The sequence below is a fragment of the Pieris rapae genome, chromosome 12 (genome assembly GCF_905147795.1).
Source record: "Pieris rapae chromosome 12, ilPieRapa1.1, whole genome shotgun sequence".
NCBI lineage: Eukaryota > Metazoa > Arthropoda > Insecta > Lepidoptera > Pieridae > Pieris > Pieris rapae.
In genome coordinates this window covers 6,329,884-6,344,322 of record NC_059520.1, presented here as the reverse complement: position 1 = coordinate 6,344,322, position 14,439 = coordinate 6,329,884, and the positions used below count along the sequence as shown (strand labels likewise).

At 31.5% G+C, this 14,439-nt stretch overlaps 2 protein-coding genes across 2 annotated transcripts; both read left to right on the top strand.

The window, feature by feature from the left end:
• Positions 1-6: 6 nt before the first annotated feature.
• Positions 7-2,816, top strand: LOC111002758. Its single transcript, XM_022272972.2, has 3 exons — positions 7-521; positions 623-802; positions 1,067-2,816. Exons 1-3 carry the CDS (start codon positions 472-474, stop codon positions 2,421-2,423), a joined length of 1,587 nt encoding a protein of 528 aa, XP_022128664.2. The 5' UTR covers positions 7-471; the 3' UTR covers positions 2,424-2,816.
• A 3,166-nt stretch (positions 2,817-5,982) lies between these two features.
• On the top strand, positions 5,983-13,561 carry LOC111002700 (zinc finger CCCH-type with G patch domain-containing protein). The gene is made up of 10 exons (XM_022272899.2): positions 5,983-6,044; positions 6,158-6,364; positions 6,759-6,851; positions 7,805-7,939; positions 8,167-8,261; positions 8,478-8,595; positions 9,617-9,803; positions 10,666-10,820; positions 11,318-11,488; positions 13,133-13,561. The coding sequence occupies exons 1-10, from the start codon at positions 6,003-6,005 to the stop codon at positions 13,544-13,546; spliced, it is 1,617 nt and encodes a 538-aa protein (XP_022128591.2). The 5' UTR covers positions 5,983-6,002; the 3' UTR covers positions 13,547-13,561.
• Positions 13,562-14,439: the final 878 nt, after the last annotated feature.

Here is a 14,439-nt window from a genome sequence, read left to right as displayed (position 1 = left end):
TACTCTGTAGTGGTGTTAGTGTATTTTTTTTTATGGCCCGCACCTGTCAAGTTTATTCGCTTAGAGATGCGATTTAAAATAAAGGTTAAAACTTGACAGTCGACGGTAATACAAAAATAAATGTTGCTCGAAAATTTTAACGTCAAAACATGCCAAATGCCAATACTAGTGTATACAGTTTACAATTAGTCACAAGACAATTGTTAATTATATTATGGGGAAATTGTAAACAATCATAATTTCAAATTGTGTGTTTAAACTTGAACTTACTATGGAATATAATGTGAAATCCACGTTCTATATAGATCAAACTCAGGATAGTTAAATAATCATCATATTTTATGAGAGAAAGCGAAGTGATTTTTGAATGAATATTTAGTATCTTCAGTACTAGATAATAGAAAGTTATTACACGCAATATTTCTCGTGGACCGCAAACACTTTTTAGAAATCCTATCACCATAATAGAAAATGTTAGAAACAAGTGAAATAGATGCTGATTTCTTTACTCCTGCGGCAAAGTACGTATTATTATTTATTTATTTATTTTATTATTATTCAGAACTAGTGACGTTCTTTCTAAAAAAGAAATATCCTAATCAGAAACTTCTCTTAATTTAAGCACCTCTTTGGCTACAATATTCAGCAATACTCAAACAGATAGAAATGATGAAAATAAATCATTAATATATGTTCCTGAAACTCCAATGGTACTGGTAGAAAATCATAAAAGTGGTGATGTGCACAAACAAACATCAGCATCACAATGTATCTTTGCTACTTCAGTATCAGCATATGAATGGTATGTAAACTAAATACTTGTCTTATTTCATTGATCTTATTTAATTTTCCCAAATTATCTGATTTTCTTTTCTTTCAATTTAAATTATATGTTTATGAATGTGTAAAATAAAAAAGCATTGATGACATAAAATAATATGCTTAAACACACTAATATAAACATTCCTACACTACAAGAATAAATTTTAAATTATTTGATAAGAATTTCTTTGTAAAATCCCTAAGAAGTCTTGTTGTTGTTTTTACTGTTGTTAATCTGTTTCAGGATAGAAAATAGGTATAACCTTCGAGAAAAATTGGGTTTTGCCATTGTTAAAGATATAAAAGATGATATTCATAACCTCATAATTTACACATCTGAAAAAAGAACTCTATCACTGGCAACTATAACTTCAACATTTGTAATTAATGTAAAAAAAGATGTGAACATATCATTCTATGACAACTATAAAAAATATTGGCTTATTTCTTCCCCATCTAGTAAAATTTCTGATATAGTGAAGTGTTTAGAAAACCTTAAAGTCAATATGACATATTTGAATGATGCAGAAATTTCTTCACCTAAAGATGTAACAGGAACAGTTAACAATAAGCCTGACCAACTAGCTCATGAAAGTTTAGATATTGATACTGACAGCTTAACAAATCAAAAAAATAAAGACTCTATTTTGAAAAGAATGGCAACAATGGGCCAATCAGTTTTGCCTCCAAGTAAGAATATTGTATCTAAGTCAACTGATTCCTCTGATTCAAATGAATATGATAATCCTTCATTACTAAGGCATAAGTTAGTAAAATCATTGCCTAAGAAACATAGCACAGAGAGGAATGCAGGTTCAGTAATGCAATGTAATGAGTTAAGTAAAATATTACCAAATACAGTAAAAATCCAAGATTCTCTTATTCCTGTAAATGTTAAAAACTTGGAATCTTTATATGAAAATAATATGCACAGTTTAATCACAGAACAAAGAATAAGTAACAGTGAATTAAGAATAAATATAAATAGATTATCGGACAAAGTTGACCATTTATGTGATAAGACATTGGCTGGTGGTCTTCAATCAAATTTATCAAACAACCAAATTGAAATAGTGAACAAGTTGTTAAAAGAGTATGAGAGTAAAATTATTGTATATGAAAAATTTATTAAATTAAAAGGCTTTGAATGCAATTTATTGTTTACAAATGAAAATGAACCATCCACATCAGTGAAAAAAGACAGTATCATTGAAACAGAGAAGGATAAAGAAAGTCAAGATCAAATAGAAATCAATACACTAAACAAAAAAATTGATCTCCTCACAAATGCTTTTTCTGAAATGACTGAAAAACATAAACAATATGAAGAGATGTTATTAAAAGAAATAGATACTTTGAAACAAGACCTAAATAATAAAAATGAAAGTTTATACTCAATTAATAAGAGTGTTCAAAGTATTGCAGCCAATTCCAATTCAGAAGAGTATAGTAATAAACTTAAAAATATAATGAATAGTACTTTTCAAACAATATCTTCCAAATTCAATGATGAGGATAGTTATTTAGGTACTGTGGTTAAGGGTATAGTTGCAAAAATAATAAAAAAGACTACAATGGAATCTTTAAATGATGTTAATTAAACACCAGTGGTTTGGGGCAAGATTCTTAATGTCATGTTTGAGTGCTTGGCATGTCTGCAAAAAATCCATTGGAGTTTGTACTTTCTATGTGCACAAATAACAATGTGTATGGTGAAATTTACATCTTGAGGATGTATTTTTTAGACTCATAGGTCACAAGGGTTATTATAACTTATTTAGTCTATTAAGAAAACATAAAAATGGATTCAGAATCAGATATATATGAGGCTATTTTTAAATAAGCTACATTACATTAATACATGCTTTATTAATGTAATGACTGAAAAGATATTATTCAAATTGTATATTTATTAATATAATCTTCTGTTTTATATAGTATTAAAGTTTGTTTAATTATTTTCATACTGGTGTTAAATATATGAACTTCCTGAAGTTTACGGTTCTTAAATTATAATAATACAAAACCCTGTTTTCAAAAAATAAATATGTAGCGAAAGATCTTAAAAATAGAACTTACTCTTGAAAATTTTAATACTTGAAAATAAAAATAAATTGAAAAAAAATGTGTAAAAGTTATGTAAATAAAAGACAATACTATAAATTCAAATGTTTAGTTTATAATGTCATATATTAAAAGCTTATATTACTCTTAGTTACACATTGTTGTGAGAATTATGTAAAACTTATATTTGATCTAAACTAAAGTCTTTTTCAAAAATATGAATTAAGCTATCCCAATATAACACTCTATTCTTTATCTACACTTATATATATATTATACAGAGGAAAACTTTGTTTGATTGTAATGAATAGGCTTATACACTACTGGACCGATTTTAAAATTCTTTCACCATTCGAAAGCTACATTATCCACGAGTAATATAGGCTATATTTAATTTTGAACAAAAATAGGGTTCCGTATCGGACACAAGGTGTAAAAAATCAACCAAAAAAGTTACTTATTTTGCGTACCCTGCCTAAACTATTAAAGATAGAACCATAAAATGTTCTAAGTAATTGTAGATCTTATAAATATTTACAAAAAAGTCCGCGACACACTATACCTATGTATGTCGAGTGAGGCACAATAACCATTAATTATATTATGTGCAAGCGAGAACATGGCGGCGAATCACGTGTTGGGTGCAAGAAATTGCAACCCTACAGTAGACTTCTAAGGCGATGTCAATGTAATGGAAGATAGTTGCTGCAGCAGCCAGTCACGGGGTCTCTTGGTAGAATGCTTACGCGACCCCAAGTTATCCCAACAGTGACGTGATTGGTGGGAGGGGTTTAGTGGGTAGGGCTTTTAGAGCGAGTCCCACACTCTGTGCGGAAATGCATTCCCCTCAATAAAAAAAGGGGGTAGCATAACAAAATGTTCCATGTTGGCATGTACTAAAAAGGTAGGCTAGGCATTAAGGAGAAACGAAGTTCGCGGAAGCAGCTAGTTATATATAAAGTACATTGTACAGACAATAGTACAATATATTATAATATATGTCAGTACATAGAACAATTACAATTTATTGAAAAAAAAAATTAAACATTTTAATGTACCATAAAATGTTTAATGTATGTGTGGCGCCAAAAAAATATTTTAAATATAATTATACATATAACTTTCACTTTAAACTTCTTAAGAGTTTTGAACTCAGAATCGAGACTTAAAGGGCTATTACACTGCGCGATATTCAGACAGTCCTGCTAAGATTCAGCATAATGTAATAAGAGTTAGCAAGTTAGCCTGTCTAATTAGACCGACCGAATGGGTTCGGCGGTGCTTACTTGCTTACTTGCTGAATATCGTGTAGTGTAATAAGACTTAGCACGCTTAAGTCTTAACCATTCAGTCAGCGCGCGGCAGTCGCAGAGCAAAGACGTTCGTACATGTTTGTTTCCTGTGGCCGCGTGCACCATGGGGTGTTCGCAAGAAAAAAAAGTACTTTGGAATGTTTTTTATTTTTTATAGATAAAGTGTGCCAACGCTCGACACACTAACACATTGGTAAAAACAAACACAAAATACAATTTTTTATGTGACAAGCACTTGGAGGCAAACATGACATTCATTTAGAGCACATACAAATATCAATCGAAACAATTATTAAAACAAAACACACATTACAAAAAAGAAACAATTACAAATAACAGCTAAACAAAAATCGATTTTAAAGTGTGAGGGGAGCAACTATGGATATCCAGACCCAGCTTGTTTATCAGAATGCTTAATTTGGATATCGGAGAGCTTTGACCAAAACGCGTTCTACGGAAAGGAGGGACAAATGGAATAATTAAATTACATAATATAATAATATAAATTACTAATATAACATTTCAATAGACATTCAAACTCGGCAACTCCTACTGTTTCTTAAGTCACATGGCGACATCCGTCACCGACTACGTACGCTTTGCAAATGAGTAAAATGAGTTAGCATGCGATATTCAGTCCAGTGTTATTACACTGGAGCTCGCTAATTAGATTTTAAGACAATCTTACTGAGACTGTCTGAATATCGTGTAGTGTAATAAGCCTCTTAGTGAACTATGAATAATGTATGCGCTAATTCTCGTCTCTGATCTCTATCAAAGCTTATGTGTTAGTGCTACATGCTTCCCGGAATTCTGGATATTCTCTTCTTCATATACTCGCCCCGTGTGGACGCGCCTACTCATTTTTAAAGAATGAAATAAATGTTACAGATACCGGCAAACTTCTTGAGTAATATATAGTATATAAGCAAGGGAATGGGGGAAAGTTTGTACAACGTACACAAATGATCAAAAAAAGTGTCTATTTGTGTAAAATACTTTTTACGTTGATAACTATTTTTGCAGATCGTTAATGTATATCAGATATTATTGTGAATTACTAAATATAATTTTTACTACTTTCTAAAATATTAGAAGATAAGAAGTGAAAATCGGCCAAGAGCGATTCAATTCACTGCATGCCAGTGTACTTGGGAGTTAGGAGGCAGAAGTGGACGCAGCGTGGGCTCAAAAGTCAACAGATTCGCGCGATAGACATGTCACTATCTAGCCGCTACGGGCTACCCTCCCAGTGATACCTAAAAATCGCTTCTGCACAGGCAAGAACATTTGTTCAAGATGTTTGCTGGTACTTGTATCAGTTTGTCTTGAAGGGTTTACTTCGTTTTCTTTTTGTTCTTTTGCGAAGAAATTATGAGGGTAGGAAATAAAATAAATAGTACTACTAACAAAGATGGCATGCTGGGTATCTCTACATGGTCTGTGCTTAGCTTCTACTTTAGCTATGACTTTAGCTGTAAAATGAAGCGTGTGTAGACTGACTGTATACAGTTCCGTCATAATATCAATAATAGTTTTAAAAATGTGACAAAGTGATTAATTATATTAGTCTCATTTAATATTTTACAACTTAAAAGTTTTAAAATTAGTCATTAATTCATCTGTGGTCTTAATATCAAATTGTTTCTAGAGATGAGTTAATAATGTATTTCATTTAAATTTTGGTATAGATTGTGACTTGTTAATCGTACTTTTAATTATTATTGTCAAAATTAGCTGATCAACAAAATATTTCATGCTATAAAATTATTGATATATGTCTAAACAATTATTTTTATTAAAATGGAAGATCTATCGTCGTCTATTAATCAATATAAAACTCAGGTATGATGTACTACTTCTAATATCTCGTCAAGACAAACAAAATGTACTTTTACCAAATATTTGCATCTATATTTAATAAGTAATGTTTTATTTAACCTATTGTTAATTTTTAGATGTTGGTAGTCAAACAAAGCCTTCAGTCTAGCAGTGATGCAGCAGAAAGGCAATCCCTGTTGGAGTTGCAGTCAGAACTCCAGCAATTAATAGATTTAACACAAGAAAGTATAGATGCACAGAGCCCACAGATTTTAACAGAACCTAGAGAAGAAAATGATAGTGACACAAAAAATAACCTGGATAATGAATATAATTTATTTATGGTAAAAACTGTTAATAGTAACACCTCAAAAATTGTTTATTTCATGCTATTGGACTGACTGCTTCACATAGCTGGACTTTTTCTTCATTTGAAATTACAACTAATAAAATTGGTCCAGTCAAGTTGCTTATATCTATCTATATAATAGGAAACAAACAGTCAAATCATTCATTATTATAATATTATATAATGTAGACAGACTCCCACACATTAAATCAAGTTAATAACTTAATATTGATGAGTAAGCTTTTTCTTGACTATGAATTTTAGCCTTAATTCCTAATCCTTCATGAACAGTAATAAGAGACACTATAATAGTTGTAGTAACACACCAGATGCAGATTTAAAAGGAGTATTTTTTATATAATGATAATTTTAAATATTTTTATTTGCAGAGAGAAATGGCTCAAAGTGGAGCTTATGAAAATGAAAAGAGTAAAGAAGCACAAGACGAATCTGACTCAAAAAATGATGATAGTGACATAGAGGTATAAATGTATGAAATACAAAGAATTTGGTCATTGTCTTGTCTTGTATCTACCAAAACATCTAGAAATTTAATGTTTTCTATTTCAAATCTTATTTTTGTTTTAAAAGAAATCTCTGAATTATTACATAGATGCTAATATTTCTTAGATTTTAACTTAATAATAATAATAATAGCCTTTATTCAGATAATCTACATTACTTATTTTATACATTTAAACAAATTTTCATTTTAATCTAATTCAGGTGCATCTGTGTGCCCTTTTTTGGCAAAGGCCTCCTCCAAATCCCGCCATTCCTCTCTACACTGTGCCACTCTCTGCCATGTACCACCTGCCGTTTCTTTAATGTGGTCAATCCACCTTCTCAGTTGTCTCCCTCTTTTGCGCTTGCTGTACCTTGGGCACCAGTTAAGCAGTTTTTTGCTCCACTTTTCTGTACCTCTTGCGATGTGTCCCACCCATTTCCACTTTAGCTTCTTGATCGTTGTTGTAACATCTGTTACCTTAGTTATTTTCCTTAATACTGTATTCTTTATTTTGTCTCTTCTTGTTTTCCCTATCATACATCGTTCCATCGCTCTTTGTCACACCTGTAGCTTTGTATACTGCGCTTTAGTAGGCGCCCAAGTTTGTGATCCATATGTTAGTACAGGTAGTACACAAGTATTGAAGACCTTTCTTTTAATTACCATGCTTGTTTTCTTATTTTTCATGACTTCTTTAAGCGCCCAAAAGCTCTTCCATGCTTTTGCTATTCTTGTGTCGATTTCTTTTGTTGTTGAATCGGTCATAGATATTGTCTGCCCGAGGTACAAGTACTCATCTACGTATTTAACTTAACGTAGATTTTAACTTAACTTTCAGTAATCTTAATCTATATAAATGAACTGGTTTGTCAAAAATGTATTTTTGTCATTATTATTTTAATTGTATGTTGATCCATATATTTTAAGGATGAGCTGTCCTCATTGCTTGGTATGAAGTGTGCAGTATATCACACACACTCATGGGGTGGCCACAGCTTACATAATGCCATGGTTAGTTCAGTTGTTCCTCGACAAGATGATGATCAATTTGGTGATTTGCAGGTAAAAAGGGGTTTATTCTGAGCATTGTATTTAAAAATATACTAATAAAATGAAACTTTTTGTATATATCTTTAGCACACCTTATTTTAATATTAATCATGCATTATTAATATTAAAATATGATTTATAAATGCTAGATAAAATAGTATTTAAGTTAAGAATAGAATTATTTATCTATTATTTGTTATGAACTATGAAATTCGTAATGTTATGTAAAAAAATTATAGGTGAGAGTATTATTCACACATCCAACCCACACCGAGATGCTGCCTTGTCCCTATTTTTTAAACGGTGAATGCAAATTTGATGATGAAAAATGTAGGTGAGTTTTGAATAATTCAACATTATTTAATTAAAATACTGAATTGTTTTTATATTTTTTAATTTGTTGAATGATGTCTCATATATTGGTGGATGGTGTTTAAAATGCAATGGCATTTATTATTGCTGTTTCTAAGATCTTAATGTATTCACAAATTTTTATATTGACACACAGATCAAAAGCTGATATGGCATATATTTTTGATTTTTGTTTTAGATATTCTCATGGAGCCATAGTACAGTTGTCAAGTTTAAAGGAAGCAATTGAACCGCATTATGATACTTTAAAAGTAGGAAGTAGGGTACTGCTTAAACTTAAACCACCTGATACTGAGGTATGAGCCGTATACTATAAGCTTACTTTTTTTTATTTCAATGGTGGCTCTATGTTTTAAATTTGATGGAGCCTACCTCTGTGTTTCCCAAGAGTATGTGAAGCTATTGGTTGACATAGTTGATCAGGAGGAAATTTTAAAAACATATCAAATCCTTACTGGCCACTATACTATAATGTTCCAGGATTCAATTCCTCAATACACATTTGAGGGGTAGTTCTTTAAAACTACAATAACAATATAATAAAAATTCCGTAAACAACTTTCTCCCAAACCGAGTAGTGGCTGACTGTAATAGGCTTCCATAAGTGTAATTACCCAACTTTGGACTCTTTTGTGTGTTTATATACATAATAATCTTAATATATATATATTTCTTGTGTGCGTGTATATGTGACTGAACTCCTCCTAAACGACTGGACCGATTTAGACGAAATTTTTTGTGTGTGTTCAAGGGGATCTGGGAATGGTTTAGATTCACAATTTTGTCCGCTGGACAATGTTTTTTTAATTAATTTTCAATTTATTAGTTGTTGTTGATTTTGGAATGTTTTACATTGGATCCGACAGACGGCGCTACCATCGCAGTGTCAAATTTTAAATAATATTCGAATTTTAATTTTAGTCTGTCCCGAAATTTAAAAAAAGTTTTGTTATCATTGTGTTATATCGTGTGTGACCATGTGCTGGATCGTTAGATATTGTCATAACATTTGTATAATAATTTTCATCAAAATGGCTTATTGAAAATTGAAATTTTGAAATTAAAGACGTGTAGACAGGACAACGTCTGTCGGATCCGCTAGTAATAGTCTAATTGTGTCAGACATAAATATCTGAGAACACACTTGAACACTCTAATATTTCCTGTGTAAATGACCACCGGTCTCAATGGAAAGTTACCATCATAGGCGAATTGGTCTGAATTTAATTATTTTTTTATTTAATCAATACATATTTTTTATACTGAAACTAAATATTGTGAAAGATTTTTCTTGTGAACCTTATTTCATGGTTTTAGGATGTCACAACGCCAAAGAAATCAACTGAGAAATATCTCTTATGGCATCGGGGAGTTGTTACAAGCATCGACTTAGATAATAGATTGTGTACTGTGAAACCTGAACAGAGAGTGAACACTGGAGAGAAAAGAAAGTCTTCTAATGAAGAATACCATGTACAATTTGAAGAAATCTTTCCATTGAACAGTATGTCCGTTTTTATTATTTTTCCACCAAAACAAAACTAATGGCGCTACAACTTGTGGTCTTGTCCTCAAATTTCGGTTCCATTTTATTATCATTTTGTTTTTTAACTTTTGTGTCTTCTGTCTTCTCCTTAACGCATCAAATCAAATCAAATTATTTATTCCAATTAGACCACCTAAAATGACACTTGAACATTCAATAAAATATAAAGATGATTCTAGTTGCCCCTTCAAAAAGGTAGTTTCGTGTGGAGAAGAATGGGCACGAAACCCCACACTTAATCTTTTAAAATAGAATTTATAATATCTAGACATTAGTTATATAATTATATGTGAAGACAATGTACTCCCAGAATAAAATTACTATACAGGTCTATTATTGTATTGTTAGTACATATGTTCCTCACATATTTATAAATAACTTGTACTTGTATTAAACGATGTCTTGCTTTATCATACGAATACAATAAACTCGGATGGTGTCGAGCCGTGATTCGAACGCATGACCAGTGTTGAAGGTCGTATGCTCAAGCCATTAGGCCAACATAGGAATATTTAAAAAGCCACGGAAACAAATTTAAATGATTTTTTTACAACTCAACTATAAATTTTGTAAGATACTTCAACTGGATATATTATAATCATGAGGTTGGGCTGTAATTATTTGGTTGACTCACATGTTCAAGAACAATATATAGGTGTAAAGTGAACTAGATTTCACTCAGATTACTCAGTATTAAGATTGGTCAAAAAAAAAATGGTGTTTTATTGCGACAATTTATTTTCTGTACAAGCTAGTTTATTGTGCAAAGTTGGGATTCGAACATGTGACCACAGGTTTGAGAGGGATATTTTTTTTATAGATGGAGAAGACAGCAGTGACTCTGATAGCAGTATCAGTGATACTGAATATCCCGAGAGAAAAGTTACTCGCGGAGAGTCGAACTCCGCACTCATTGTTGACAAAAGCTTGCAGAATAACTCCCCTGCTCTAGGGGAGTGGGAGAAACATACGAGAGTGAGTATGTATTTATTTTTATATGTTCATATTTATATATCCATATTACTGCTCTATTTGTCTGTCTCACTTAAATTAATAAAATCTTGACCGACTGGACTGATTTTGATATACAGTCATCTGTTGGGTTCATAGCCTAGCCACAAATTTTATAACATTGACGGAAATGAATTTCTTGAACACTGAATTTCTTGATTTTTTTTTATTTTCTTTCAATTTTCTCAATATTGAGTGATCTATATTATGTTCTGTAGTGGGTTATACATTATTGATTTTTTATTATAAAAATATTAATAATATTAAACTGTTGTTACTAATGTTTTCATTTATCTCTGTCAATTGTTGTGGCAATTGGTGTTAAAATTAAAATTGGTTAAACTTTTTCCCCCCACTTAGGGCTAAAACGCATTCGTCCCAAAGGAAAACCGTTACTATGGCAACAAACAGCATATTTGTAAAGCCCCATTGTCTTGCTAATAGTAGACTTCCATTACCAGGGTATAGCCTCCAAGCTGATGCTGGCCATGGGCTATGTGGCAGGAAGCGGCCTGGGAGCGACCGGAGAAGGTCGCGTACAGCCGGTTGAAGCCCGCCTTTTACCCGCGGGCAAGACATTGGACCATTGTATGGCTATATCGGAGAAGGCGCGTGCTCAGGATCCCTTAAAGGTATTATAATTGGGGCAAAACACAATTATGTACCCAGGCGTGATTAGATTTAGTTTTTATGAATTACTAGCGACCCGCCCCGGCTTCGCTCAGTAAGTTCGCAAGAAGATTGATGGATTAGTTTCCCAAATTCCAGCTCAAATGTCTGATTGATTACGGTGTATTTAAATTTCGTAGTTTGTAACCTTTTCAAATTTAACGATTTAACCATCGTGTACCATGTTTTTTTCGAGTATCTTCGTTTATAGTCGTGTATTTTCGTTTACTTTCGAGTATCTTCGTTTATTTTCGTTTACCTTCGTTAATTTTCGTGCATTTTCGTTTATTTTCGTTTATTTCCGTGTATTTTCGTTTACTTTTGTTTATTTTCGTGTATTTTCGTTTATCTTTATTTTTCGATTACTTTCGAGTATCTTCGTTTATTTTCGTTTACTTTCGAGTATCTTCGTTAATTTTCGCGCATTTTCGTTTATATTCGTTTATTTCCGTGTATTTTCGTTTACTTTCGTTAATTTAGTGCAATTTCGTTTATTTTCGTGTATTTTCGTTTACCTTCGTTAATTTTCGTGCATTTTCGTTTATTTTCGTGTATTTTCGTTTACCTTCGTTAATTTTCGTTTATCTTCGTTTATTTTCGTTTACCTTCGTGTACTTTCGTTAATTTTCGTGCATTTTCGTTTATCTTCGTTTATTTTCGATTATTTTCGTTTACCTTCGTTAATTTTCGTGCATTTTCGTTTATTTCCGTGTATTTTCGTTTACTTTCGTTAATTTTCGTTTATCTTCGTTTATTTTCGTGTATTTTCGTTTATCTTCGTTTATTCTTGTTTATTTTCGTTTATCTTCGTTTATTTTCGTTTTTTTCGGGTATTTTCGTTTATCTTCGTTTATTTTTGTTTAATTTTGAGTATCTTCGTTTATCTTCTTGGTTAAGGATTAATGCTGTATTGGTTAAAATCGCGTCGAAAATTAGCCATTATTTGTCGTAAAAAGTAAATGACAAAAAAGTTATTGTGGGCTATCCATAAGAGATAGACATATACCATCATGGACTTTTCTGTAGACCTTTTCAATGTGTACAATTCTTAGTACATTATTTTGATAAAACTCGTAATGTTCAGCCTGCGTTTGCATTGTAAGCGGAAAAAAAAGTAATTATTTACGACATCACATTAGAAACCTCAAAAATAACAGTACTTCTCCACTATTTAATGGATGTTATTATACTTATAAACCTTCCTCTTGAATCACTCTATCTATTAAAAAATCCGTTGCGTAGTTTCAAAGATTATTATTGGGCTTATATTAATGTGAAAAAGCTTCGCTGTGTTGCATATAGGTTCTCACCTAATTTATTAGTATACAAACCAGTAGCGATACAACCTGTGAAGTCTAGGCCTCAGATATCTGTGACGGGATCATTTGTTTTTTCTAATAGACAAGTATGTGTTCCTTCTGCGATTGACAAACGCCGTCGACTTTTTAGGTCGCCATCCAAAGACAAAAAGCTCATTTGTACAGAGCTGGGAATCGAACGTACGACGACAGGGATGAGAGTCGCACGCTGAAGCTACTAATACTTTATTGTATTTGCATACAATAACAAATGTAAAATCATTAAAATATTTCAATATTTTTTATTAGGTCGAACAACGTTTAAAACGTCTACAAAAGAGGGAAGAAGAAAGAAATAAAAGAGCATACGAGAGAGAAAAGGAAAGAGAACGTCGTAATGTTTTTAACTTCATAAACAAAACGTTAGGGACAACAGAAGCATATGAAGTACCCACAACTTCCATAGACATAAAACAAACCTCAAGCAAAGATTTAAATATAGAACAGTTTAAACTAGAAGAAGAGAGCAGAAGAGTAGAAGGTGACATAGTCAAATTGAAGAATACACTCGGTAGATATCCTCCAGGCACAAACGGACACAGAAGTGTGGCTCAGCAGTTGACAGAGAAAAGTAAAGAGTTGGCCACATTGAAAAACAAGGAGAAACAAATAGCTAGAGAACAGAAACATCGAAAAGACAAACAGAAAATGACTGTTTTTTAGTTATATTTATTTATTGTATACTTATGTTTATTATTAAGTTTACTAAAGTATTTAATATTATAATTACTAAATTGTCTTTTATTTAACAACAATTGGCCCATAATGTGTAGAAAATCCGGACACAAAAATAATAATTGTTTAGGTTTTAATGTACATTTGGGGGGGTTGTGGTCTAATAGTAAAAATGTGGGAGGCCTTTGCCAGTGGGCACACAGAATCAGTTATCATAGGCAACAAAAACAATAGCTATAATGTATATATTGATTCTGATATAAGGCTATAAATAAAATAGGTTTTCATGGCATAGACAACATAATTTGCTCTTATAGCCAACTTCATAAAACTCCAAGGAACAGGGGACCATAAAATTTCTTAAAACAATTCATTGAGATGCTTATGAGTTTAGGTTCCTAAATTCATTAGCTATTTTTCGTACCATAACATATAAACAAACATCGCACGATCGAAAAAAGAATGATAACTTTGTTTGTGGTTTTTATGTAAATTCTGAAATTTAACTGTCAAAGTTGCTTGATTATAATAAATAAAATCTTTCTCATCTGAAGTTAAGTGATACATCGCCCATGGATACCCTCCAGGCCTTTTTTTGCCTTTTGTTGCCGGCCTTTTAAAGTGACTTATTTGTATTTTAAATTATATATTTTTAGTTATTAAAATAAAGATAAATTCTAAATATGAAAAGTTCTAGTATTTCTTGGTGGTAAAAATAAAAACAATATTTATTAATTAAAATTTCTATATTTACAGGTGATGTTTTAAATAAGCGTACATGGCATATAATTACAAATTAATATATGAAATATTTCCTCTATAAATTAGATTTTTGTACTATCAAACAATATTACAAAATACTTATACATAAATGGATACTG